This window comes from Balearica regulorum, chromosome 26 (genome assembly GCF_011004875.1).
Source record: "Balearica regulorum gibbericeps isolate bBalReg1 chromosome 26, bBalReg1.pri, whole genome shotgun sequence".
NCBI lineage: Eukaryota > Metazoa > Chordata > Aves > Gruiformes > Gruidae > Balearica > Balearica regulorum.
Genome location: NC_046209.1, coordinates 4,906,487 through 4,933,619, shown reverse-complemented (window position 1 = coordinate 4,933,619; position 27,133 = coordinate 4,906,487). Strand labels below are relative to the sequence as shown.

Below are 27,133 nucleotides of genomic sequence, written 5' to 3'. Positions count from 1 at the left end.
GGGCTCCGCTCCCCGGGACCGGCCCGCTCCCGTTCCCCTTCCCGTTCCCCTTCCCCTTCCCGTTCCCGCTCCGGCCACGTGGCCCCGGGCGGCGCGCGGGAGTGACGTCACGGCGCGGCGCCGCGCGAAGGTCACACGCTGGGCCGGGAAGATGGCGGCGGGGGCCGGCGGCTGCCGGGTGAGCGCGGGGCGGGGGCGGCCGGGGGGGGGGGGGGTAGGGGGGAGCCGCTGCCTTCGCCGAAGGGCCGGGCCGGTTCCGCAGATGAGCTGTGGGGCTGTGGTGGGGTGGCGGGAGGTAACGCCGGGCTGCGCTCCGCCGCTCTGTGAGGCGCGGCCCGGCCGGGCCCCGAGCTGGGGGATGCCGTGAGGGGGAAGCGCCGGGGCTGAGGTGGCCGAAGAGGTGGCCCAGCCGCTGGCTCCCTCCTCTCCCTTCCCTTCTCGTCCCTTGCCCGGGCGCAGCGGAGCCGCTGAGGTACCGGTACCGCGGAGGGACGTGCCCGCCTTGGCCTGGGGACCGGCGGGACCGGGCAGTGGCTCCTCTCCCCCTCCCCGGCAGTGTGTCTCCCCCCCCCAGTGTCTCCCCCCCCCAGTGTCTCCTCCCCTCAGTGTCTCCCCCCCCCTCAGTGTCTCCCCCCCCCTCAGTGTCTCCCCCCCCCTCAGTGTCTCCCCCCCCCTCAGTGTCTCCCCCCCCCACAGTGTCTCCCCCCCCCACAGTGGCTCCCCCCCCCTCAGTGTCTCCCCCCCCCGCAGTGTGTCCCCCCCCCCCGCAGTGTCCCCCCCCCCCCGGCAGTGTCTCCCCCCCCCCCGGCAGTGTCTCCCCCCCCCCCGGCAGTGTCTCCCCCCCCCCCGGCAGTGTCTCCCCCTCCCCGGCAGTGTCTCCCCCCCCCCTCAGTGTCTCCCCCCCCCCTCAGTGTCTCCCCCCCCCCTCAGTGTCTCCCCCCCCCTCAGTGTCTCCCCCCCCCCTCAGTGTCTCCCCCCCCCCCTCAGTGTCTCGTCCCCCCCCTCAGTGTCTCGTCCCCCCCTCAGTGTCTCGTCCCCCCCCTTAGTGTCTCGTCCCCCCCTCAGTGTCTCGTCCCCCCCCTCAGTGTCTCGTCCCCCCCCTCAGTGTCTCGTCCCCCCCCTCAGTGTCTCGTCCCCCCCCCTCAGTGTCTCGTCCCCCCCCTCAGTGTCTCGTCCCCCCCCTCAGTGTCTCGTCCCCCCCCTCAGTGTCTCGTCCCCCCCCTCAGTGTCTCGTCCCCCCCGCAGTGTCTCGTCCCCCTCGCAGTGTCATCCCCCAGCAGTGTCCCCCCCCCCGCAGTGTCCCTACTTGCTTGGCCACGGAGCTCAGCTGGGGACAGCCCCGGCCAGTTTAGCCCAGGTCGGTCTTGGAGCATCCAGAGGGGTTCACGGAGCCGTCCGTGCTGCTGAGCTGCTCGGCCGCTGGCCTCTGCCAAGGTTTTAATTTAAACATGAGCTTTTCCCATGTGTTGGGCAGGTGAACGGGTGTGTGAATCGAATGCAAAGATTCTGGCTTTAAAAGCCACTTTGTAGTGTGACATGCTTTGAAGGTGGTTGATCTTTTGTGCCCAAGCCTAACCATGGGGTTAAACATTTCTGCTCAGTAGCATGGAAGAAATGCACCCTCTGGTCAAGAACTGCAGTCCGTTAAATCCAGCAGGCAGTCTGCCCTGCGTTGTAATGCTGTTCTTATAGTTCATACAGATTTTTGAGGTACACATGTAATATCTCGCTTATTCTCGCTTGCTACGAAGCCTGGCCTCAGCGATGACTTGGGCAGCGAGGTTCGAATACCGGCTGTGGAGAGCGTTTCCTTCCTTGATATAAACTTGACACTATAAAGTTCAGCAGCCTGACTTAGGTATGACTACAAAGGCAATAAATAAGAGGGAGCTGAATTTAAAAGATGTGACTTATTAGAAACGTGAAAACCAGTGAGTTAACGTAACGCATGTCTTTGGGCCAGCACGTATGCGGGACGATTGCGCCGTTAATCTCAGATGTAAAGTCTGGATTTAGCTTGTGGCGGTTGGCGGTGCTGTCGCTGAAGCCGCAGGACCAGAGATCGCAGCTCTTTACAAACCCATTTCAACATCTCTGAGCCCGATAAAGAGGTGGACGTGTTATTGTTAGCTTGGACGCAGATTTAAATATTCTCGGCTTCCAGGTCGTTTTCTAAAGTCTTTTAATTGCAAAGCCCATTTGGTTTGTCCATGTTTGGCTTTGTGGGTTTGTTAATTTTTTTTTAGGATGAGCAGTTTGAGAGATGGGCTGGTAGAGAAAGAGCTTGGGTTGTGTGGTGTGGGCAACAGAGGCCCTTCAAGAGCAGGAGGTTAGTTTGGGGTAAAAGGCGCCGCTTTTGCCTGGTTGGAGGCCAAGGACAGACCAAGTAGATTTTTCCCAGAATGTGGGAACGAGGAGCTGGTGCACTACAGAAGGACCATTTTAAGGGAGTAGAGAAAAGAATCTACGAGCTGCGCATCATCTGCTTTCAATATAGGATGATGGACTGAAGGGTTAGCCATGTGATGCAAGAATTTGCACCTTGTGATCTCAGCACGGTGCAGCGGAATTTCTCAGCGATCATTTTGTGTGTGGCCTTCTAGCGTATCTTTTCTGTTCTGTGACTTGAGGCAAAATATATTTGTGTCTGACTTCAGGCAGCACGAAGCTTATATACAGAGGGGTCCTGGCTTTCCTCCACAGCTGGGAGAAAGTTACGTTTGGAGTCAGTTTTCCGAGAAAACCCGATATGCTTCTCATCGCCAACAGATGTTTCAACTCAAGGATGGATGTACTGGTGCATTACCGTTTTCATAAAATCCGGGTTTTGTTCAGCACGTGCGTTTTCTCAAGCGATCGTGAAAAGCGTAGTGCCCTGCTTTGGACTGCAGCTTTGGTTTTATCAAAATGAACTCGTAAGTGGCTGTAGTGCCGCTCAAACACTTAATGGAATTTTTACGGATGACTTATCCAACCAGCCTCCAACGTTTCTCTCCCACTAGACCCGTAAATATTGTCTGTTTGCAGTATTCTTCCCTTTCTTCATTGGCTCTTTAAGACTGCTGTTGTCTTGCATTGTGCGCTGACCTGATCTCGCGTTTTCGTTGCAGAAATGTCTCATCAGTGGCATGTGGCTGATATCCAGAAGATACCCAGTTCCTGCAGTCCCCAGGGGTACAGCGTATAGAATGAGCAGGCCTGTTTTAGAGATCCATCAGGTTGGTTAACAGATGACTTATTTTTTAATTCCCATTAGAGTACTGGTCTACCAGATGTGGATATGTTTTGAGAAGCACTGGTTCTAGATTGAAAGTTTCCACTTTTTAAGATATATCTGATGAACTCAAGGAATTTTGTAGTAACTGAGACCAGGTGACTGAGTTCAAGACTGGTGCTCTGGTAACTTCATCTACCAAATTGTTTAAGCCTGAACTAACCTCTGGAGTTGAACTTCCTCCGGAAGTTTTTTAATGGCTATATAGATATACTTCACAGGGCATTAGAAATGTATTGGACATCCGGCTGTTTTGAGGGTACACTGTTCTTTTTCAAGGTAGCCATATGTTTTCCACAACATTTAATATGTTAGAAGTGACCCAGTGCTTGGCTTAAGCGAGCTGCTGGCATTGCTACTTTTTAAATTTAATTTAATTTAATATCTCTTTGGATTCTACAACGTGTAATGATTTTCTTTAGTCTAGATGCTACTCTTCTGGAGGAAGAAAAGGTTTTATATCGGGTTTCGTGGAGAACATCAAACAGGAATTAGCAAAAAACAAGGAGATGAAAGAAAGTATTAAAAAATTTCGAGATGAAGCAAAAAAGCTAGAAGAATCTGATGCGCTTCGAGAAGCAAGGAGGAAATATGTAAGTCTTCCTCATGAATTCCTTTGATGTGTTTGTTGCCCAGTTGCTGAGCTGTTACTGTTCCGAACGTAGATTTGAATCTTCCTGCAAACGAATGGTTTAGGTCAGCATGCCTGTTTCTATGAGACATTCTGCTTGGCTGGAAACACTGACTGGTAAATGGATGCCTGAGAGTGGTTGGGTTTTGGGGGTTTTTTTAGTGGAAAATCTTTCCAGCAGACCCTTCACTGAATTTCCCAAATAATGAGCAGATAAAATAATGAGACATTAAATTTAACCTCAGCAGTATTTAAATGCTTCTTTTTCATTCTTTGAAGAACTATAAACAGCTTTGCTTGTAAAAATGAAATGCTGGTTACTCAAGCAGTGTGCTCCCCAAGACGTAGCTCTTTTTGCCCTCAATTACAACGTTAATGGGGTGTGCTATGTGCTAAACTGTGTTTGAGTATTTTCTGTCCTCATAGTTACATGCAACATGTTTTTTTTCTGCAGAAAACCATTGAATCTGAAACAGTGAAGACCTCAGAAGTGATTAAAAAGAAACTTGAAGAAATAACTGGTACAGTTAAAGAGGTAAAGTGCGGCTATGGAAGAACCTTTCCCCAAGGCAGTTCCGCTCTAAGGTTATGCGTTCTGCGTGCATTCGAATTACCACCATTTCTTTTTTTCTTGGCGAAAGGTGGTTGCTATTCCAAAAGCGATCACTATTCTGAATCTTTAAGGCCAGTGTCATTAACAAAATTGCAGCAATAGCATACGATAGATTCCTTGTTTGTTTAGCGTATGGTCAGAGGACAGGCGTTTTCAGATTTGGAAATTCCTCTCAGATTTGGAGACTGGAGATGGTCCTGGTGGTTCTGCGTCGTGTAGCAGTAACAAAAGCCTCAGGGTGGTTCTTCCATGGGAGATCACCCTGGAAAGTTGTTCAGGAGATGTGGTGCTCTTCACACTGACACTTTTTGCTTCTAATGTGATAGGGCTTCTGGCTTCTTACTGCATGTTGCAAAAGACTTGTGACATCAGAGGCTCCAGGCGTTGTAAGTAGAAGTGCTGGTGTAGTTGAAGTACTCTCCTCTCAGCCATCTGTCGGTGATCCTGTGGCTCTGCCTGTCTTGGGAATAACAATGCCTGGAGGAGCAGGCATTGCTCACACCTGACAGGTACGAGTGTTTTCCACTCTAGGCTCAGACTTTAAAGATGAGTGTGTCTATGCAGATCTGCTTTTAAGCAGTTGAATTCAGGTTATTTTTTAGGCTGGGACTAAGCACTGCAGCTTGTGCTCATTTACTTCATTTCTTGTCTGAGTTCATCCAGGCAGCAGATGTGTTTGAGTGTTCAGTATGCTTTGACTTTTATCTCTGGAGTAAATTTCTGAGGAGTCTTCCTGATAGTATTTTAAATATGCAAAATTCGGGTGTCTATTGCACCCGTAGAAGCTGATCTGCAGTGTTACGGTATCTCAGTTCAGCTGGTACAAAACTGGGCTATTTGGGCAGTCCTTTCATTCCTTATTCCCTCTTTTCTGCCCCCTTCCCAGCATGGGCACTGTCGTGAAGCCAACGAGTCCGCATCCATTCAGCATCTCCCCCTGTTTCTTCCCGAGGAGACAGGGAATGACTGGCAGGACGTGGCGGGCTGCTCTGCTAACCCAGGGATTCCTGCATGCTCAGACTGTACCAACCTCTGTGAATCTCTGGGGCTGTCACGAGGAGGAGGAGGAGAGCGCCGATCCAGGAGAGGACACTGCTGGCCCTACTCGCTCCTTTGTGGCGAAAGTCCCTGCTAGTCAGCTGGCTCTAAGACCTGCTGCTGGGTTTATTGTTACCTGCTGCTGGGTTTATCTTTTGCCTTTTTTTCCAGTGTAGACCTGTCAGTACCCAGGAGGTGGCACCGAGCTAGAAGAGCTGGAGAAGGGCTGCTGCTGCAGTGTCTGCCGCCCTGATGGTTACTCCCAGGCACCTAAATCTTCTTTTTCCCTCCTACTGATTAGAGTAATTAAGTCAGCAGTGACTGAAAACTTATTGCTCTTTCTTTTAAAGGGAGTACTAGATTTTTTGCAGTAAGTTACAGCTGCAAGGTACTTCAGGAGGCTATTCCTTATGTCAGTTGAAGCGCATGGACTTGATGCTCATAGCTGGGCTGCTTCAGAGCAGAGCGAACTTAGCTGTTTTGAGCAGTGGTTTAAGATCAAAGCCTGTTGGATTGTTCCCAACGCTTGCAGTCAGGTACAGGATCCCCGCTGAGAAACGGCCAGCTGCTCTTAAACTCTGTGCAGCACGAAATTTGTGTAGACCCGGTCCCTGCTCTCGGCTGAGCTCCGTCACTCTTGTTCTGTCTAAATGTGCTTTGATGTAGCAGCTCAACTGTGTGTACAGTTACGAGCTGGACATAATGCCTTTGCTGATGTGGATGTAATCATTATCTTTTCGGTACTGTTGAGGGTGCTGCAAGCATCTTTATTAGCAAATCTCATTGAAAAACAGGGAAAACCATTTGGTGCTGTTATCCTGTCATTTCGTTTCCTCTGAGGTTGTGGCTTGTGACCCGTCCAGGATTGGTTGCGTGCTGCCAGTGAGATTTCCGAGATCCTCGAGGAACTGATGTGTGCCGGTGCAGAATGAAAGTGTGGCAGAGTCCTTTTAACCTCTTGCATACAAGATCCTGGCTCTGTAAACACAGCCACAGTGATTTGTATGAAGATGTTGGATTGAGAAAAACCTTTCCTAATTTTGCAGTAAGAGCTGTGTAGCAGAGAGCTGTCTCAACCACTTCTATACCTTCTCTTAAGAAGCAAGGAGTACCTGATTGTTTCAAAGGAGAGGGCTAGGGTATTTTAACTCTGACATCATTGGTCCTTCTCTCTGATGTCAAGAAAAACCCATATTTTTTTAAATCTGTGGGTAGCATCTATTATAAATGCATATGGTCCCATGACTGGCCGAATTAGTTGTTCTGCACAGAGGTGTTGGATGATGCTGCAGTGCCAAGCCACGGTGTCCCGCTAAGTCTTCCCTGTGTTCACCTTAGGTTTGGTTAGTCTCGTCGTGTGTGCATTAGGTCTTTAGCGTTCACAAAGAGGAGTTACTCAAAATAAGATTTCACCTGTTTCACCAGAAATGACCTTTTCTTTCCCATTTTGTTTTGTTGCAGAGTTTGGATGAAGTAAGTAAAAGTGATATTGGCCGAAAGATAAAGGAAGGTGTGGAAGAAGCAGCAAAAACAGCAAAGCAGTCTGCGGAGTCAGTGACAAAAGGAGGAGAGAAATTAGGCAAGACAGCAGCCTTCAAAGCTATTTCTCAGGTATGTAAGTCCTACGCCTCTCTAGGACCCAGCGCTGTGGACACAGCTTGTTAACATGGAAGTTATGTGCAAGTTTGTGCTGAGTATAAAATTAAATGCAAAACTCTTATAGCAAGACCTTGTGAGCCATTGGAATAAGCTGATAAATTCAAGCGATGCATTTTGCAGGTCTAGCATTCACTCACAGCCCTAAAATGTGTGAGTCTCAAGTAGCTGAGTTTCTGCTAAAATGTGCTTCTGGAAAAATTGGTTGCTGTGCTTGCGGAGCAGGGTAGCAACTGTCTTCTGTAGACAGGTACTAGTGGTACTCTTGGGAACAAACTGGCTTGCTTAAAGCTCTCTTTTTCTAGAAAATACATAAGCGCTCATATGTTTTGATGTCACCCAATGAACTGGCAATTAGCCTGGAGAGAAGCGTTTCCCTTGAGTGATTTCTCGTGCCGCCTCTGAAGCCTTGGCTTTAGCACTTGTACGAGGAGGTACCAGGCGGAGTATCGGTTGGATCAGTCATGGCAGTTCCCTTCTTTCTGTGTTTCTAATAAGACATCATCTGCTAAAGGTCACTTCTAGTCATAGCTGCAGATCGCATTATACCCCATTTTTTTCTTTTTCTGTAATGAAACCTGTTATCTTACTCCAGCGGCCTCCAAATCTAAGAACCATTTGTTCCTTCTATGAAACAGGCTGCTAGGCCAGACCTCATAAGCAGGCAATGGTTTTATAGGACCTTAAAGTAATTTTTTTGAGCCTTAAAGATTTTTTTTTCCCCTGTAAACAGATTCATTGTCAGATTTAACTGATTCACAGAGCTGTTACAGGCTGTGAACAGTTCTTGTAGCTTTGCTATACTTCCTAATATGTATGTACAATTTAGAATATTCAGTCTACTGCTGCAGAAAACCAAATACATTCTCTTAGAAATTGTGGTAGTAGTCTCACTGTGAGATCCTCATTGCTTCAGTGCTGAGGAGATACTTTATTTGTATAATCTAGAGCTAGATGGTATCCACAGGGGCTTGTGTCTGGTTCTCTTCTCTGCCAAGTCCCTCACATGGTCTTTTATAGTCAGTAGGAACAGATTGTGTTCTGGAGCTTTGTATTTAAAGTCACTTAAACTCCAGTTTCTGCTTCGTGTCAGATCTCTGGCATCTATTCCATCTAGACTCTGTGCGCTGTTATAACTTTCTTCAGGCAGGAGTCACACTGACTTTAGCAGGGGAGGATGGCGAATGCTGGCAGAGCTCTGCTGGGCGCTTTGTGTGTTCTCCAGAAAACTCCTGCATAAAGTTGAAAGACAACAGCTGCCATAAAGCCACATGATGCTTTGGGCTACGTAACTTGTGTGTCCTCAATAAAAATATTGGGAAGAAGCTGTATATAGAGTATATATAAAATGCCTTTCTGCCTGCGTGTGTTTAGGTGTAATAGGAAAGCGTGCTTATTGTGCACCAGATCTTTTGTAGGTACAGTCCTTAGAGAAAGTACTGCTCAAAAGTTAAGTAGTAAAAGTAGAGCAGCCAAGATGAAAGAGAAACACTAAAAACACCTTTAGTCCCAATCCCTATTGAAGCGTATGACAAAAGTTCCCAACAAAGGTTGTGGCAGGATGCAGCTTCCTCTTGGCAAAATGTGAACTAAGGATGTAGCTGCTCCCTGAAGAGATGTCTGTGAGATTTATCAACTCCTTTCTCTTGATGTAGCCTCACCCGAGAGGGAGAATATCTCCTATCTCTGTAGTATAAGCTGCACTACTGTGATTATTTTCACATCTTTCCTTTGGCAAAGAAGTTTACTTCGAGGCTATTTTCTCAGCGAGAAGGTGCGTAGAATTCTGTAAAAAACAAGGCTTCTTTTTGCTTTGGGGAAAGCAGTACTCCTGTTTGTTTAAGCTTGGGCCTAAACCTGGATTTTATTGACCTTTCAGGTGGCTTTACAGTTGGTTGTTGGTGTCCTGAAGTCTTTCTTCTCCCCTACTTTTGGATACTGGGAATCATTCTTCCTTTTACCTGGGGCTTGTCATTCTGTCAGCTGCTGGCTGCTGTTGGGGGCTGATATGCCTGCTTTCTTCTTACTTGATTTGTTCCAATTTAAACTCTTGTCTGTATCCATAGCTTCTACTATATTGTGGGTTTTTTCTTCAGGTTGATTCAATACATCCATCCATTTGCTGTCCTAGACTAACTTCTTGAGCAGAAGGTGCTGGTGTGTTTGTCAATAGACATCAGCAAAGAAGCATTTGCTGAGCAAGAGAGAGAGGAGAATATCCTGTGGTCTTTTACCTTTTTTATTTTTCCTCTTTATTTTTTTCCTTCAACAGAAGCCATTTTCAGTTTCTGGGAAAGGGGAGGGGGGGAATGGTAAATCAACCTAATAGGGATATTTTCCTTTCAGGGAGTAGAAACCGTTAAGAAGGAAATAGATGAAAGTGTTTTAGGGCAGACTGGTCCTTACAAACGTCCGGAGCGACTACGAAAAAGAACAGAATTCTCAGGCGAGAGGATTAAAGAGGAGCGAATATTTGAAGCTAATGAGTACGTATTGGATGCGATTTAGGCTGAATATTTCTGTGTATAACTTGATAAGAACTTTAAAACTTAACTACAGGTTAGGGATGGTTAAAATCTAAGTGCTGAAGTGAGGCTGTGGGGTGAGGTGTGACCTAGCAGAGCAGGTAGGTCTGAGAGCGAATTTCCAGCATAAGTTGATGATACTGAATTTTCTGATAGTGAAACCGGGCACTTGTAAAGTGGGTACATGGTATTCTGACATGTAATTTTGACTTGTGCATGTGTTAGGTTTTCTCGGTTCTAATGTCTTGCTATTGAATTCCATTTGGCGGGACTGTCTGAACTCCTTTGCTTTCTCTGCTGCCTTGCTCCACTAAATCGTGTGTCATTTCTGTGACATATCAGCCTCAGTGATACTGCATGCTGCCATGATAGTCATCGGGATGTTCTCCTTTTTATTCTCCTTCGGATGTCAGTTGTTCACAAATACCCATCCATGTTTTCTGCACTTTCTAGGGAGGCCATGGGTGTGGTGCTGCATAAAGACTCAAAATGGTATCAGCAGTGGAAAGATTTCAAGGACAACAATGTGGTCTTCAATAGTAAGTGTTCCAAAGACAAAGGAGTAGCACATTATTTTCCTTGTTCTGATTCTTGCTGTGTTGGATCTGATGCCATCTGTGCAACTAGTCTCAACATAAAGCAAATCATAGCCATTTTTTTGTTGTTGTAGCTGTTGCTGTGAGGTGGTGTGAATGGGAGGTAGGCGTAGCTGACAACATCGCAGCTTTTCCAAGCTGCTCCATCTGTGATCGGACCCTTCCCCCAGTCAGGCATTGTTTTTGATCAGTCCCTGCTCCCTGTAGGTACCAAAACCTGCTTTCGCCATTGCTTAAAGAGAACTGAACTCTTCTTTTTTTTTCTATTTTTTTTCTAGTCAGATCCGCTCTGGCACTGGGAAGAGGCTAGGGCATGCATGCATGCATGTCACCAGGGAGAGGGCAGGCAGATCTCTTCTTCCTGACCTTGAGCTTATAGCGAGGAAAAAAATCTTGTCTTCAGTGAGCTGGTTTTTGTTGTCATCTGCTTAGAACTCCAGAATGTGTGGGACTTTGCCTCCTTTCTGTTTTTATTGCAAAACCTAAAAATACTGACTATCTGTACTGCAGCGGGCAATAACTTTTGATAGTTATTGAGACACTCAATGTTTCTGAAAGGCATAAAGAAGCCTGAGACCAGAATCCTTCAACAAACCAAAACAATCGCTGCCAGTGTACCGCAGGGTAATTGACTTGTTAAGGAACAAAAGATTGTGAAAATAGAGTTAACTTTGGATTGTGTTTCTTCCCGACTTCTTTTAAAGCAGAGCTCCTTGGTAGGTATCCAAGAACGGGTTTTTACATCCCATTTGTTAGCCTTTCCAAAGAGATGCTCATAGCTCCTGAAACTCCCCACATGTTGCATCTTCCACTCCTTTGCCATCTGCATGAGCTCTCTGCATCCTCTAGATTTTATGCGTATTTCCAAGACTGGTTTTGTGGTTCAGGCGATGCTGCAGATGTGGCTGCAGCAGGCTTTACAGTGCGTGCTCTCCCTTTACGTACCACCTCTACCAAGAACACTGTGTGGTTTTTGGAAGGAGCCTGAGCTTCGGGGCAGGATTCCAATTAATATTGATGCGGTGGGAAGAAGTTTCCCTGCAGGGCCCGTTGTCCCTCAACTACCTTCTGCAGTTCTGGTCCATCTGATGGTGTACAGAGACAGATAATGGGTTGGTTGAGCCCTCGGTTTGCTGCCACAATGCCTGCTTGCTTAAATGGCTTTTTGGTGGTGTTTGGTTTTGGTTTGTTTTTTTTTTTTTCCTGCTTCACCCCCTGCCCTTCTTTCTGCCTTTGAGATTTTGTTTTGCTGGAGTTCTCCTTCCCCATCAATGACTTCTGCAGTTTTGTGACATGCTTGGCTTGCTTTCTTATCAAGGTTGAGAAGTACATAGAGCTGCTTAAGAACTGCATCATCACTGATATCTTGCTATTTTATGAAAAACTGGCAAGTTTTAAGGTCTATTCTTGATCCCATCCCCCCAGTTAAACGTTCTGGTGTTGGTTTCACATCCTGCTGCCCCTTGTCGCAGACTGAATCAAGGGGTATCAGCAGACTGTTACTGGAGTAAGCAAGGCTAGCGCATTTTCTGTTTGCAAATCTGCATAGCAGGCGCAGAGTTTCTGGCAGCTGAAGTCTGACAAACCATCGTTCTCCTGATGACAGTTACTGATAGTTAAGAATATTGCAGGAAGATGAAGAGAAAAGTAACTTTTGAAACTGATACTTGTTAATTAACAGAGATGTAGAAGACAACTAGCAGGTTTGATCTGCAACCCATTGCATGTTGTTTCCTAATTCAGGAATGTAGTGGAAGCACAGTGCTGCTCACGTCTCCTCTCCTTTCAGGGTTCTTTGAAATGAAAATGAAGTATGATGAAAGTGATAATGCATTCATTCGAGCTTCCAGAGCTGTCACAGACAAAGTCACTGACTTAATAGGTAATATTTCGTTGTTACTGTGAAAGCACATCTCTCTAGCCGTTTAGCTCTGTTCCTGGCGACTGTTAGTGCTGTTGTCCTCCATGCGTTCCTAACCTTTGGGACAGATTCTGGAGCTTTGTAGCATTTTGCATGGATCATTATCCAGTATCATGCAGTGTAACAACCTGCTGCTGGCTCAGAAGTGCAGTGCGATGACAAGTGCTTGCATGGGATAAATCTTAGGCTTAACTTAAAGTCTGCGGTCGTTCCCAGGTGACTGTTCCTCCCCTCTGTTAGATAATCAAAGGTCTTTCTCTTGTTTTCTAGCGACAGTTGTTGTGCCACCAGTCTCACTGAATTGTTTTATTAGGTGGATTGTTCTCGAAGACAGAAATGTCTGAGGTTTTGACAGAGATACTCAAAGTGGATCCATCCTTTGACAAAGATCGGTTTTTAAAGCAATGCGAGTATGATATAATCCCCAATGTCTTGGAGGTAAGGTGGGGTACAGTATGATGCATTTGTCTTATTTTTTTTCTTTTACTATAACATGGAAATTTTTTCTTTCACTTTTTCGATGCTAAAATTAAAAGCTGGGACTGTATTTGCTTCTGAAGCATCCAGCTTTGCACAGAACATGAGATAACCTTGGGAAAAGGAAGTTGCATCCTACATACCAATTTAGTTTAAAACCATATTTCATAATTTAGTAGACTAGCAAATTTTTTTTTTCTGGCCTTGAAAACAACTAACCATCTTCTCCCATGAGAAATGATACAGGCATCAGAGGGATCATACTGTAGTAGGTGAATGAACAGTACTGGGCAAATGATGATATCAAATACTGATAAGGGGAAGAATGTACCATGTACGACTGGATTCTGTAACTGCTTGGGAAGACCAGCTCATGACAAATGGTTCAGTGCAAATATTTCTGGTGCCAGTCAAGGAAGTATGTGGAACTTAATATTTTTAAAGACTAAAGTATAAAACCACTCGGAGGATAGCACTGATGAAGGATGTGACCTCAACTATAAATGAATATAGTTCTTCGCACTGCAACAATATGTCAGAGAAGATGGAGTGGAAGTAGGGTATTTGAAAAAGTACAGCAGAAATTGTTTTGAGAAATTTGTATGAGTCTGGAAAAACTGAGGCTTGAAGAGATAAACATATGCTAAGAGAGAGCAAAGTCTTGTTTTCTCATCCTACAATACCTACAATCAGTCTCTCATTGATACATGTAGATATATTTATGATACTCCTAGTCATGAAGTAACATTAGAGGATGAATAAAAAATAAATCGATGCTTACAGATCCAAACATCCAAACTGATGCATAGTTAGGTTTTGCCACTGCTGACTTTGCAGTGACTGACTTTTGTATCAGACGTGTGACTGGAGCTGTAACACCGACAGTGAAATTAGACAGACCTGTCATAGTGAATCTGCGTTTCCTACGGTGCTGTGTCACTAAAGCAAGCTGCAAAAAATGGGCCCTTGACTCGTGGAGAATGAATTTTTCACAGGAGAGCTTACAGGTGCCATCAGGTAGGAAGATTTATAGGTGTTATGTTGAAACGCCCTGCCACGTATAACTAATTTTATTTTGAAATCTGTTAAATTCCCAGCACCTGTCTTGTTATGAATTCCAGGTGTTTATCACACAGTATTTTAAAGATAAACCTTTTCATGAGCTGCAGTGTGATTCTTCTGTTCGTTCTGTGCCCTGAATTTTTCACAGTTTTGAAAACTGTAATCTCCCTCTGGTTTGTGCTCCTGCCTCTGTGAGATCCCACTTCCCAGGATTTCTGGGTAGTTTGCATTCCGCTGACTTTTTGGGCAGGCAGGTTTAAGATAGCTTTTATCTTAAATTATCGAAAGGTTTCTGTACACCTGACTCTGTGTGTGTTTATAGAAGTTCTTGTTGCTGTTCCTCTTTGAACCTCCTGTCCTTCTTCAGGATTTCACAAGATGTAGGATTTAAAGTAGCTTGCTGTTGAAAGTGCAGATAATTTCAGCTGTCTGGTATAGGAGGTGTTTTAAAATGTTCGTATATTTTTTTGTTTTTTCCTTTTAGGCTATGATGTCTGGAGAGCTTGATATCCTCAAAGACTGGTGCTATGAAGCGGTAAGTAGAGCTACTAAAAATGTCTGAAAAGGCTATGATTCTCTTGTAAGTAGGTGTATTGTGGTTTCTTTGCTTGCAAGCTGTCCAAGTGTTGTATCTGTGATGTTGGTTACCTGTTTTGCCCAGCTGTTTCCCCATCTAACATGTTCACACTATAAATCACTAATGCAGTCAAGTGCACGTGCTGGACTTCTGGAATAGTCTGGCTACGAGAGGAGAGCTGGTTGGAGGCCGAGGGCAAATGGAGAGCTAAGCTCAAACTGGTTTTGGTTTTGTTCTGGGATAGATTTTCAGTATTGGGTCCACTTCTGGAACCAGTGAAGAGGAATTGGTTGCAATTCAGTGATTGTGGTTATTGTCCACTTAACTCATGAAAGCAGATCCTTTCCTGACAGCATAGATGGGCGCTTGTTCTAGACTTCACTCTGCTCCATATTGAATTGTGTCGTAGGCAACGCAGAGCCGTAGTTGTTCTGGTTGTGAAGAATTTAATTGTGTAAAGTGAACGTTCTCCTTACTGACCACCACCACCAGAGGGCTGGAAATGCACATGCTGGAAGAGGCAATTCTTTGTATTTCATGTTTTTTGTGATTAACATCTTTGTAACAATATTGCAGCATGTAAGAGTAAGATATTTAAAGCAGTCTGAAAATAAAGAAAGTTCTGTATTGGTTCAAGCAACCTTTGAAATCACACCGTAGAATTCCTTTCCAATCTCTAGAGGGGAAGTAGCAGATTCACTGCAGTTTATAAGACAAAAAGTAAACCCTACTAAGCTAGTTGTAGTTACAAATTAAGCTCATAAGTCAAGAATCACCCGTAAAATAAGCCAAGGGAGGAAATGAGAGTCCTATTAATGAGAATCCAGGAGATAAAGGTTCTTGAACAAATCGTATGCAAGTGTTAAGGTTGTGATATTGGTCACTAAAGTGTTGGAATACAAACTGGTAAAGCAAAAACTTAAATATTTAAGTGGCAAATATAGCAACTGAGCTGCAGGTGCCATCAGCCTGCTGGCTTACGTATAGTTTGTGGGTCGTGGAGCTGTCTCCTGCCTACTCTCCGTAGAATCCCTGATCCGTAACTCCAGCTTCACTCTAGTGACTTTGCCAGTAACTTCTGTAGGATATTTGCATTTAAATGCTTGTGGTGAAGGTTGGAAGATCTGTGGTGGGGAGGCAGGTAGGGACTGCCTCCTGTTTATTTGATACCTGCCAAGAATATGGTGATAATGCTGGAAGCAAGTGGAAATTCACTCTCCCCAACAACAGTTCTCGATGCATAAATAATGAAGCATATGTGCCTGTGCCTAAAAGGAGCCAGGAAACGCTGGTCTGCCTCCAGGGTCTGGCTGGGTGTTAGGAAAATAGCTTGGTTCCCAGACTGTTTTCTCCTTCTCTGCTGTCAAATCAGAATCACAAGTGTCTTGGCTCTCAGGTGCACTTGGTGTATGTACTCCGTTGTGAATGATGGATCTCCTGTTCCGGCCAGGGGAGGTGGGATTTTTAGTGAGAATTTGGTTATGGGAAGCCCAGAGCATTTAATGGATATCTTGCAAGACGTACGTGTTCAGCATATTTGCAAAAAACTCGACTTTTATCCTTTTTGGTGGTTCTCTCTAAACAGAAAATCCCTTTTTCTTTGTGACAGAACAAATTCAAACGTGTAACACAAGTTTGTTGTTTCATTTAGACTTACAGTCAGCTTGCTCATCCAATCCAGCAAGCCAAAGCCATGGGTCTCCAGTTCCACTCCAGGATTCTTGACATCGACAACATCGATGTGAGTGTCCTTTTCTATATTTCACCTTGGGGGATGACTTAGAAACTCATGACCTGATGAGGGCTTTTCTTTTTTTGCTGTGACTGCTAGTTTTTTTTTCCTCATGCTACTCTGGTATTTGCCATTTCTGCTAACGGAGGAACAAATCACCGCTGCAGGAAGGGAGAGCTCGTGGGACAGATTCTCTACTGTGTGATCAAGCCTAAGTTACAGCGTTGTGGTTTGTCTCCTCTCTGCCAGGGCACCTTGGTCTTAATTGCCAGCATATACATTGAGAAAGGCTGATAATAAAGGCAAATAATACTGACCCGGTGCTTTCGTGAAGGGCTTCGTTGGTGCTTAGTCTGGATGATAACGCGCAATACTTCTGTGCCTCACGGTTGTGCGGGGATGGCTGTTAGACTTAACCGCTGTCTGGATGGCTCTGGATGAGCGGGGAGGTAACGGCTGTGAGCGGAGCAGTGCTGGTAGTTGGGGACTCTGGCCAAACGTCTGCACGGTCGTAATGGTCTCTGCCTTCCCCTTTAGTGAGCAGCCAGAGGTGTTATTGTTGCACTTGGCAGGAAGTCTACAGTAGTATTTTCATTTAATTAAGCCTTTAGTGTCATCTGTCACTGGCGTCCCAGTTTTCTTTCTGATCTTCCTTTCCTTCAATGGCAAAGGTATCTCAGAGAAATTGCCGCTTTTACTCAGACTTTTCATGTCCCATAACCGGCTCTGCCTCGAAGGAAATGTGCAAGGGGAGGAGAGGAACAAGGCAGCTCTACAGGAGCGCTTTAAAACACGTGTGGAAGTAGTGTGCAGTCAGATCAGCTGTTTGCCTTTTTCATCAAAGGTGCTAACTCAAAGGAAGCAATATTCAGGACATGTTTCTGTTGGAACCAGGTATTATGGTATGCTTGTCTGATATACTGCAGCTGAGCAGTATTATCCTCAATAAAATTCTAAGCTGGATCCATTCAGACAATTATCATAAAGCCAACTGCAGGGTCATTCCTGTAGGAACAGAGAACGCAGAGTTACTTAATAGGGGTCTAAACCCAGAGGCAAGGAAGTGGAGGATTGGAAACTTTCAGGTAGATGGAAATGGAACATGGTGATAAAAGGATGCTGTTCAGAAAGTGGGATCTTCCAGATGTTGTCAGGTGTGTTGGCTGGCCAGATGTTGCTTGTTTGCCATCACACCCCTGCAAGACCAGAAGTCAGGAAGAATTCAGGAACCATTGGGAAAACCGAGACAAAATCTGATGCTGGTTTGCTGAAAGGAGGACTGCCAATGGTGATTTTTCTCTATCTGCAGTCCTGCGCAGGAGTCTCTCTTTTTGTACCCACATCATTAAAACCCTGGAGTGAGTACAGGAGAGCGCCAGAAACATCTGAGCAAACGCCTTACGGCAGGAGACTTAGTTTGACCTGTGTAGGCCAACAAAAGAACAGTGGGAACTGACTTGATTAATGACCACGCATCTTCACAGGGAGCAAGAAGATCATCTACAGGGCATCTCCTAACACAAAAGGCTAATGTCTGGTCCTCTTCCTAGGAGCGTTTCGCCTCTGTGTCTGAGAGGTTTCTCATTTTCTCTCATCTGTCTGGTTTCAGAAGAAGCTATTCCTACCTCTTTGGTAACTTTGGATATTAACTGCAAGCATGTGCCAAATGAGGAGGAAAATTTCTGTGGCATCTGCAATTCTCTTGATTATCTTCAGCAATAAATAATGTGGTCTAACAAAATTAAAGCTATGGAAGTAATAAACATGATTGCTTTTTTCTGAGCGTCCTATTTAAGAGGTTTTCCTGTATTGTTAGTATCTAGGAGACTTTATTGTATGCTAAATAACTTTTTTCCTCTGTCGGTGCTAATTGCTATAGAGCTGGGCACAGATTCTGAGTGGTGGCTGGAAAGACATTTAATTATGAACTCATTTTAGATACCTGTATTTTCACGTGAAATTTCTCAAGGAAATTACATCCTAGCCGGAAAATGATTGATACGGAACATAAATGAGTGCAGTTCTTGTTATGCTGTCTGTATTGCGAGAAAGGGGGATGTAGGGTGTTGTGTGTTTAAATTTTTAAATGCGTTTCCCTAGAGGAGATTTATGGGAGTATGTTAAATGATCTCATCCAGAAAAACAGCTTAGTGAGTTTGGGGAAAAAAAAAAGCAACCAAAAAAAAAAATTTAGAAGATTTAAAGGAATTCACGTGCTGCGAAGTTGGCAGCATTAAAATTAAAATCAAGTCTTTCAAACATAAGCATCTGAATGCGTGTTCCAGGTACTTGGTTAAGCCCTCTGTTCTTCACTGGACATCTACTGCCATTAAATTTAACGGAATTTTGGATCCTTGATATTTCTTAGGACTATTTATGTGGCTGCCTACATGTAGTTTTAAGTATGTGACTTGTGGAACGGGGTTTCTGAACTTAGTGTGGGAGGAGTGATATAAATACTGTCTTGATTACAGAAGTTTTTTGGGCTCATAGTACTAAAAAATAAAGCAATACCAGTATGGAAATCTTGGTGCCTATAAGGGATACAGCCTAGTCGGTGATACGGTCCTCCTCCTCCTCCTTGAAACCCACGTGCAAATTTATGTTGTCAGATTACCAGTGCCGAGTGGTGTCACATAAAATGTCTGTCATGGAAATTGGTCTGACAAAGAGCTGTGAGATCTGGTTTTGATACTTGGGTGGAAGGCGTTGTGTATTGCAGAATGAGTCAGGCCAGTTCCAGAAACGCAGTGTGCACTGGGTCAGCGTGAGTTGCTGCAGAGCTGGGGAACCAATTCCCTCAGGTTGAGCAAAGGAGCGTTGCAGTAGTGCCGAGTTTTCCACAGGAAAGAGTAAAAAAAAGAATAATAAAAAATATATATATATATATGCACCTTTGTGAATTATGGCATGGTCTTGTAACTATCTCTTGTGATGCATTCTTTGTTCCGTGATAAAATGCAATGTTTTTGCAACAGTATCTCTTACATACAAAAGAGTATAATCACGGTACCTTAAGTTTGAGGTAGTATGATTGCCTTTTTGGGTAACATAGCCAGTCGAGTTACTCAAGAGCAAGATATTATTCTGTAGCATACTGCATTCCCACAATAGAGGCAGGAGGAGGATTGTGTTTTTTAAGAGCACAGCTTTGGGAAACAAACCTCAATTTTTCATTCCTCTTTGCATTTCAGTTAATGAGTTTTTCAAATATTTAATAGAGTGATCTTAGAACAGAGGAAAAAAATCCTGTCAAACGAAAGGTTCTCACCTTGAAGTCTTTCTGCTACTTGGTTCTTTTTATCTAGTTCAGTACAACTTCATGTCAAGGATTCGTTTAAAAGCAAGAGGAGAAAAAAACTTTGTCTGTTTTCTAATGGAATTTTCTTTCATTGCAGCTGGCTATGGGGAAGATGATGGAACAGGGACCAGTATTAATCATCACTTTCCAGGCTCAGGTCGTGATGGTAATTAAGAACCAGAGAGGGGAAGTGGTGGAAGGTGATCCGGTAAGTGATGCTCATCGGCTGTGCACGCTTTCCCTGCGTGCCCTGCAGCCATCTCAGTTCTTGGGGATTCATCTAGGTGCGTCGAGAGCAGTGGGTGCCCACACGTACTGCGTTCACCAGCGTGCACAGTATTGCACCTATTGAAGGTCTCCGTTCAGCTCAGTGTGGGCTTTTTATTCCTGTCAGACTCCCAAGTGTTGCGACCCATTAATTGAGAATTATCGTATATGAGGAGAGTGCAAACATCTAGAATGGACAGAGAAGGGGATATTTTAAATTCACAGTGAGGAGAGGAGCTGGAGCTATGACCACCGGCAGCGCTTTCTCTTCCACTGGCTCCCGTGCCTGGCCTGCACGCTCTCTGCCTGGGGTTATCACCTACGAGTTCCGCTCCTTTGGCACCCTCTGGGACAGAACTGAACTGTCAATTAGAGCTCCATCGCACAGCTTCCGCCTGATCCTGTTCTTTTTTTTCTCCCTTTTCCTTTCATAAGTAAAAACAGAGTGCAAAGATGTTTGGTAAGCAGGGTGGGAGCTGGAGTTATTTAAGTCGTTTGCAGGAGATGGGGCAAATCAACAACTGGAAGTAGAAGTTCATGTTTTTGGCTGCTGCCTCCCTACTAAATATCTTAAAGTGCTGCAAGCCTTTACTTACCGAAACCCTCCCGTATCCAGTTGTGTTAAATGCCGTATGTGGTACAGGCTTCTAACGGGAACTCTGACACAGGGTGATTTATGCAGCAAATCTCTGGCATCTCTATGGATTGTACTTCACTGTGGTTTAGCTTTTAACACCGCGAGTCCAGCCTGCGCGTTCTTTTGTGGGTGATGCTAGACTGAGCCTGTCAGGCATAACCACAGAATACGCTTGTTACCGGAGTTAATGACACAGCAGGCTCGAGGAGCCCGTGCGTTTTCTGGAATACCTTTGTTCTCAAGTGGCTCGCTATCCAGACAGCTCAGTCTGTGCAATGTTTAAGTAGCTTAATGATATATAACGGGGGGGCCGTTGTGAGATGTCTGGAGCTGGCAGGTTCTAGCAGACTTCCATTAAAATTAATACATGCATTTAATAAATATTGGCTTTTTGCAACCATTGTCTTTAGTCCAGGCTGTAAGTTTACAAAAAAAAAAAAAAGGGACTAATTTTAATGATGGGGCCCATCTGGACTGATTTATAACCTGTCACATCAACTGCAGGGGTGGAACAGCTGATATAGTGATTTCTTGCATTAAATTACTGCATTCCTAGAAGATTGATATTGATGTGATAATTATCGAACAGGATATCAAAGTCTGTTCGCTGTCTGATTTCTCTGGAGCAGCAATAAATCAAGGAGATGCATTAAAATTCTCCATTGAAAACAAAACTTCAGCTTTAATCAAATGTCAGATGCAGGCTGGCTGGTAACTATGATTTGGTGTTAACTGCTGAGCCGCTCCTGCAGAGTATTGAACAAATGACCTTCTGGGGAAAAGGAGCCTCAAACTGCAAACTCTCTCAACAGAAATCATATGCTTGTAATTGCTGCGGTGTTTTACCTAGTTGCAATTGTTCAGGTTCCCCCAGGTGTGCTGCAGACTCACCCCCAGTGAGATGTGGGGAGACCAGGCAGCCTGTGAGGGGGTTGGACCAGGTATTGTGGTGGTTAACGTAGGAGACCCCCACGGAGCACCACAAACTCCATCTGGGAAAAAGAAGCCTTGAGCAACCCTTGAGCAATGCTGCGAAGTCAAGGGAATCTTTTTTTAAAATTAGGTCCTGAAGGACTGTGAGACAGGATGCTGTTTGTCATAGACTGTGGGATTAAAGGACAAATTTTCACCTTGCATGCATGGCCACGATAGAAATCTGCCTTTGGGAGTTCACACGTTTGCTGTCCCACTTTCTGTGAATATATGCAGCCGCAAGCACTGTACATTGAGGATTAAGATGTACCCTATTAATAAAAGCACCAGATCAGAAAACCAGAAATCTCCCTGCTTTGGAAACACATAGTTTTTGTGTTTCTTCACATCTTATTTCCAGGAAGAAAGTTGTGCTGCTTGTTTAGTACTGCGTGCTGCGAGATCACCAGCAACTCTAAGCTTAGCTGCTAGTCATCCCTTCAGAAATCCTATGTTCAAGAACATAAACTTTTCCAGATGTAGCAGAGCTTTGATCCTGAAGTGTGTGATTAAATTGCCTTTCCTACGCAAATGGACTTTGAAAATCACGAATCACAAAAATCACGCAAATTAAGGTTCCACTGACAATGTTAAATCAATTCTGTTACTTCATCTTGAGCTTACACTTAGTGTTTTATAGCAGGCAAAAGTTTTGTTGTTTTTCCTCTCTTGTCCCTTCTGCTCTTCCTTCTGACATATCCTCCCAAACATCTGTACGACTCAAATTTTCAATCACTTTTAACGCTTCTGAGCAGAGCTGAAGCAAGTTAATTTTCTGAAACACTGAGCAAGAAAAAAATTACTTTATGATATGTGCTATTTCTAAAACATTAGTTTTCTAATGACTGGTCTGATACAGAAAGTCTCCCCCCTCACATTTGTGTACCTAAATTATAACCTATAAAGATTCACACATTCGATCAGAAATGTAGTAGTTAAGTACACATCTGGGAGCTGAGCCACTGCACGCTCTGATCCCTCAGTGATACTTCCTTATCTGGGGGAAATACTCTCCGTGGTTAATGGTTAAATGATAAAAATCAAAAGAACCTTTGATTTCCAGAATGGATCCGTGACACCAGGCTGGATTTGGGCTCTGATGGGCAGTGTCACCTCTCTCCTGGGAGAGGCAGACACTTCGTCACAGGTGGCTGCAGTGACTCTTCAGGGAGTTGTTTTCATAAGACTGACCCAGTATGGTGAAAGCACTGTTTGCACTGCAAAAAATCTGCAGAATTAGTGTATGTCTGTGGCTAACGCTGTGGTTGGACTTGTTACGGTCTGATTTTCGTTGATAAATGTTGATTTTTTTTTTTTTCTTTTTTTTTCCTCCACTCTCTGTCTCTCATCAGACCTGGCGATGATAATTTCTGGTTAATTTGAGCTGCTCAAATGGAAGTGTGAGCACCAGCGATGTAGCTGTGGGGAGGGGAGGCAGCTCACAGGCTGATGTGGGAGAGGCAGAGTTAGAGCCACAGGAAAGAGCCTGAACTCAAGTGATGTTACAGAGAACAGTACAACCTGGTGGCAGGACCGATTGGAAACCAGAAATTTACAGAGTCATAGAATCACAGAATGGTTTGGGTTGGAAGGGACCTTAAAGATTATCCAGTTCCAACCCCACTTCTTTAAAAAGAAGGTCAAATATTATCAAACTTGGCAGCGGTGCCAGTCGATGTATATCAGCCAGAGATATTTAGAAACCCTGATTCTGTTTTTGGAAATCAAAAGTTGATCCGTTCCTGACTGTGATGAATTTCTGACCGCAGTCTAGTAGATGTTACTGGGGCTGTCCTTATTTGGGACCTTCGGGCTTAGAAACAGAGAGCAAAATCACAAGTGAGTCTCTGGAGGAAGTGTGGAGCATGTCCCTGCCACCTCTGAGCCAGGAGGTCTGTGACCCTCACGCATGCTCTAACGACAGGATTTTCCTTCCAGGACAAGGTTCTGCGGATGCTGTACGTGTGGGCGCTCTGCAGAGACCAGGATGAGCTCAACCCATACGCCGCATGGAGGTTATTGGACATTTCCTCGTCGAGCACTGAGCAGGTTCTCTGAGAAGAATCACATCCAAGGGCTTCCATACCTCTCTTGAAGCAACACCGTCTCTGAACTCACACCAATCTGCCGTAGGATGGACCGTGGAGAGGAGAGGCTGGACCGGTTCCCTGTCAGAAGAACAGGCTATTCCGTGTACCCTCATTATACCAACCCCTGTAACGAACTGGACGAGTCTGACATATCTGCCTTACGCTTTGCTGTGTAGTATCGCACTGTAAGGATGTACGGTAGATTTGAACGTGAATGCTCTAAGACTCTAGCAGCTGCTGTTGGCTCCTTTTTTAATTGTGGCCGAAGGAGGCTGGTTTGGGTCCTGTGTGTTTCCCAGGGATGGGCAGAGGTGCGTATCGGAGAGTGAGATGCGGCAGGTCTAATTCCCATGTGCTGTCGTCCTCTGGTGGCCTCAAAGCATCCCTGAAAAGATCTTAGAGGTGCTTTTGAGGCACGTTGGTCTTAGCTAACCTACATCTCTTGTACAAAGTCGCACCAATAAGCCTTCTGTTGCTGCAGTGTCTTGCACTTTACCAAACCAAATACAATCGGGACTTTGCACATGACTCTGTGTTGATGTGGAGCAGAGTTGGGATGCAGATGTTGGCATCATCAGGCAGGTTCACGAGGCTGGTTGCAGGGGTGGACTTTGCCTCTAGTGATAATGTTTATATATCCACAGCTTTTGCAGGGGGAAGGTTCTTGTTTCTGGTGTTCTGTTCACGGTACCGCTAAAGAGCACACAACGGCGTTTCTCCGTCGGGTTAATATGAAGGTGCGGAGGAGACAGGCTGCAACGGGCTACGAGGAAGCAGGCAGAGTGCTGCAGTGGTCAGGAGTAGGTGCGAACAGATTAGCAACAAATGAGTAAATAAAATGCAATAACAGATAGAACGTCGCGTCTTGTAGCTCAGGCATTTATTCTGTGAGATAAGAAAAGGGTGCAGTTCACACGCGTACTGCGTGAAGCGCGTTACGAGCGTGGCTCTCTTCACCAGGACTCGTGCTTCCCCGGGGGGGGTGGCACGCCTGGCCTGGGGGTCCCAGGTGCAGTTGGAAGATGTCAGAGGGTGAGCTGCTGGCACGCTTACGTGGACTCTTGGTTCTGGGCTTCTGCTGGAGGCTCAGTTTGGGAGCTGTGGTGTGGGTCGATTTGTCAGCTGCCTCCTCTTAATGGAAAGTGAGGTTGGGGGAAAAAAATATTGATTGTGGAATAGGAAATCAAAGGACCGATCTGCCGCTGTGTTCTGCCTGTGCACAAAACAGGGTGATGCAGGACAGCACTTCCTTGACATTATGATTAAAGAGAATAATTGCCAGTTCTTCCTTCTCTTCTGACTGTCTGGATCAGTTCCTTTGAATGTAAATGGGATTATCTCACAGCCCTTGGGTGAGACATTTACCTCTAGCAGCTTGCTTAGAGTGAGAGGCGATGACTGCGGCCAATTCAATAGCAGAGCCTGTCCTGTCCCCTTAAAAGGTGCCGAGAGCTGCTGTCTGGCTGCCACGCGCGGTATTTCTGCTGCTCTCAGGGTGGGACACGGTCCCTGCTGCCTCCCTCACCGCTGAGTTTTCTCGCTGGTGCTTTTGCCAGTGAAATAATTTCAAATTTTTACTCAAATTATCTTAAGCACTAGTACACAGACTAAAGATCTGAACAGAATAAATTCCTCCATGCAGAAATTGGCTATGAAATAAGGAATCCCTGTATCTGACTGCCTTCAGAAATGGTGGATGGATGACGTGGGCCTCATTCAGCGAGGCTTTTTCCGGGACAGATCCCATCTGGGGCTGTATCGTGCGTGCAGACTTATCCTTTATTTGAACATCTGGGCCGCTGAATGCAAATGCGGTGTTGACAATGAATGTCTTTGAGACGCTTCTCGAACCTCATCGGGGATGGGGAAACTCTCGTTGCCAAGACCGTGCAGAAACTGAGTCATCTCCTGCTCTGCTTCCTCGGTCGCTGGCTGCAGGCGGTCACTGATCAGCCAGGAGTCTCCAGCAGCCTGGGTACGTACGTGCATACGTACATACTGTTGGCCAAGGCTTTTGGGACGCCTCTATCAAGCGTGTGCTTTTTACTCGGTGTGCTTTTCACATTTTTTAACTGGGGGGTGTGTGTGTATGTGTGAAATAAAATTCAAAATTAAGAGTATAAAAGTAGTTGGGCTGCCCAGGACAGCTGCAGTAACCCAGCCGTGGTGGGTTAGCGGTGTCTCGTGTCGGCTGGTTGAACCTGTGAACGCAGGGTCCCGGCTTGCACCCGCAGTCAGCCCTGAGGTTTCAGCCACGGAGGAGGAGCGAGGGTTAATCGCCGTAAGTTCTGTACCGGTGGCCATGTTCTCCACAGCCTGGGCTGCAGCGTGGGTTTGTTGGTCGCCTCGGGATTCAAGGTGAGACTGCGTTAAATCCACCTCTTGGTTTTTCAGCGAAATTGGTGCATGATCGGGGGCCTGGGAAGCTGGGGGTTGTTCCTGCCCATGAGCAAGTGGTGAGCTGCTCTCCTGGGTGGGTCAGAGAGCCCCAGGACCCAAGAGGGAGCTTCAAGAAGCAGCGGAAATCACAACTGCTGAAACGACCCATCTCTAAACTCTGCTCAGCTCCGAGAGGTTCGCAGTGGTGGCGGGAGAGGTGGCGACTGGCTCTGCCTGCCTCTTCCTCTCCCAAAGCTTTGCCCAAGCTCAGACTGGGACGCAGCCTGGGACTCCGCACCCCCCCCCCCGTCCCTTTTGGACGCCGCTGGGGGGGGTCGGGTGGACCTCTGGGCATCTCGGATCTGCCGCTTGGCTTGCCAGGGCCTCGCTGGGATGGGAGTGGGAGCCTGGCTGTTCAACAGGCTTTCGAAACCCCACGGCTGGCGGGTCCTGACAGACACGTCCACAGCACGAGGGAAGGTGTGTCCGTGGGCAGGATCCTGCCCGAGGAGGACCCCGCTTCCCCCTTGCCCTGCGACGTCCCTCGTCCCCAGACCCCAGCTCTTCTGCGCTAAAGGGACAGTGGAGAGATTTCACTTGCTGCACCTCAGAGGGAAGTGTAACAATTGTTTTTTTTTTTTTACCTCTTTTGGGATAATTAATTATCTCGGGATTATTTTTTTTCAAGTGATTATAAGTAGCAATCTCTGGGGAGGTAGAGACAGCTTGGATAGAAAGGCAGTGCTCAGCCTGCACATAGCAGGAGGAGGATTTTAAATTATTTTTAAATACTTTTCATGAGTGAGCAGATTTACAGTGGGCTGTAAATATTTTGCAGCACTGAGTTATAGTAGCACCGCAGAGGCCTGGGCTTGCTGGCAGCCACCACGACGATGCTGCTGTAAAGGCATTGGCGTGTGGAGAGATCTTGGTGGCGCTTATAAATCTCCCTTAAAAAAAGGTAACGAGTCAAATTGGTACGGGGAGATCTGCACCCATGGGCTGCATCTCGGGGCTCAGCCTCTCCAGCCTGTTCCACTGGGGATTAAATACAATAATGATGATGATGATAATAATAATACAAAGTGCTCTGGCCCCAGTGCACAGGGCAGAGTTCCACGGGGATGGAGGACTTGCACGGAGCTCTCTAAGGTGGGGCTGGGGTTGAGATGGAGCCAGGTTAGCGGTGGTGGGGCAGGACCTCTCAAAGCACTAGTCCACCGCCCTGCTCGGAGCAGCCTGGGGCAGTTCTGGAGATGCCGAGGGACGGATGGAAGTGGTTCATCCCGGGGCCGCAGCATCGCCGCGGTGCGCTCTACCTGCCCCGTGCCTCTGGTGCTACAGTAACCCTCCCCTTCCCGCTTTCTGCTACGGGAACCAGTGCA

The 27,133-nt window shown here is 46.0% G+C and overlaps 1 protein-coding gene across 1 annotated transcript; it reads left to right on the top strand.

Moving 5' to 3' along the window:
• Nucleotides 1–118: 118 nt before the first annotated feature.
• On the top strand, nt 119–24,219 carry TIMM44 (translocase of inner mitochondrial membrane 44). The gene is made up of 13 exons (XM_075776408.1): nt 119–178; nt 3,111–3,218; nt 3,697–3,867; nt 4,360–4,440; nt 7,018–7,167; nt 9,559–9,698; nt 10,191–10,276; nt 12,123–12,215; nt 12,568–12,692; nt 14,278–14,328; nt 16,022–16,111; nt 19,501–19,611; nt 23,218–24,219. Exons 1-13 carry the CDS (start codon nt 152–154, stop codon nt 23,335–23,337), a joined length of 1,353 nt encoding a protein of 450 aa, XP_075632523.1. The 5' UTR covers nt 119–151; the 3' UTR covers nt 23,338–24,219.
• Nucleotides 24,220–27,133: the final 2,914 nt, after the last annotated feature.

Coding starts and splice junctions, on each gene's coding strand:
- TIMM44 (XM_075776408.1), top strand. CDS start 152: ATGGCGGCGGGGGCCGGCGGCTGCCGG. Junction 179..3,110: donor CGGGGGCCGGCGGCTGCCGG/GTGAGCGCGGGG, acceptor TTTTCGTTGCAG/AAATGTCTCATCAGTGGCAT. Junction 7,168..9,558: donor CCTTCAAAGCTATTTCTCAG/GTATGTAAGTCC, acceptor TTTTCCTTTCAG/GGAGTAGAAACCGTTAAGAA.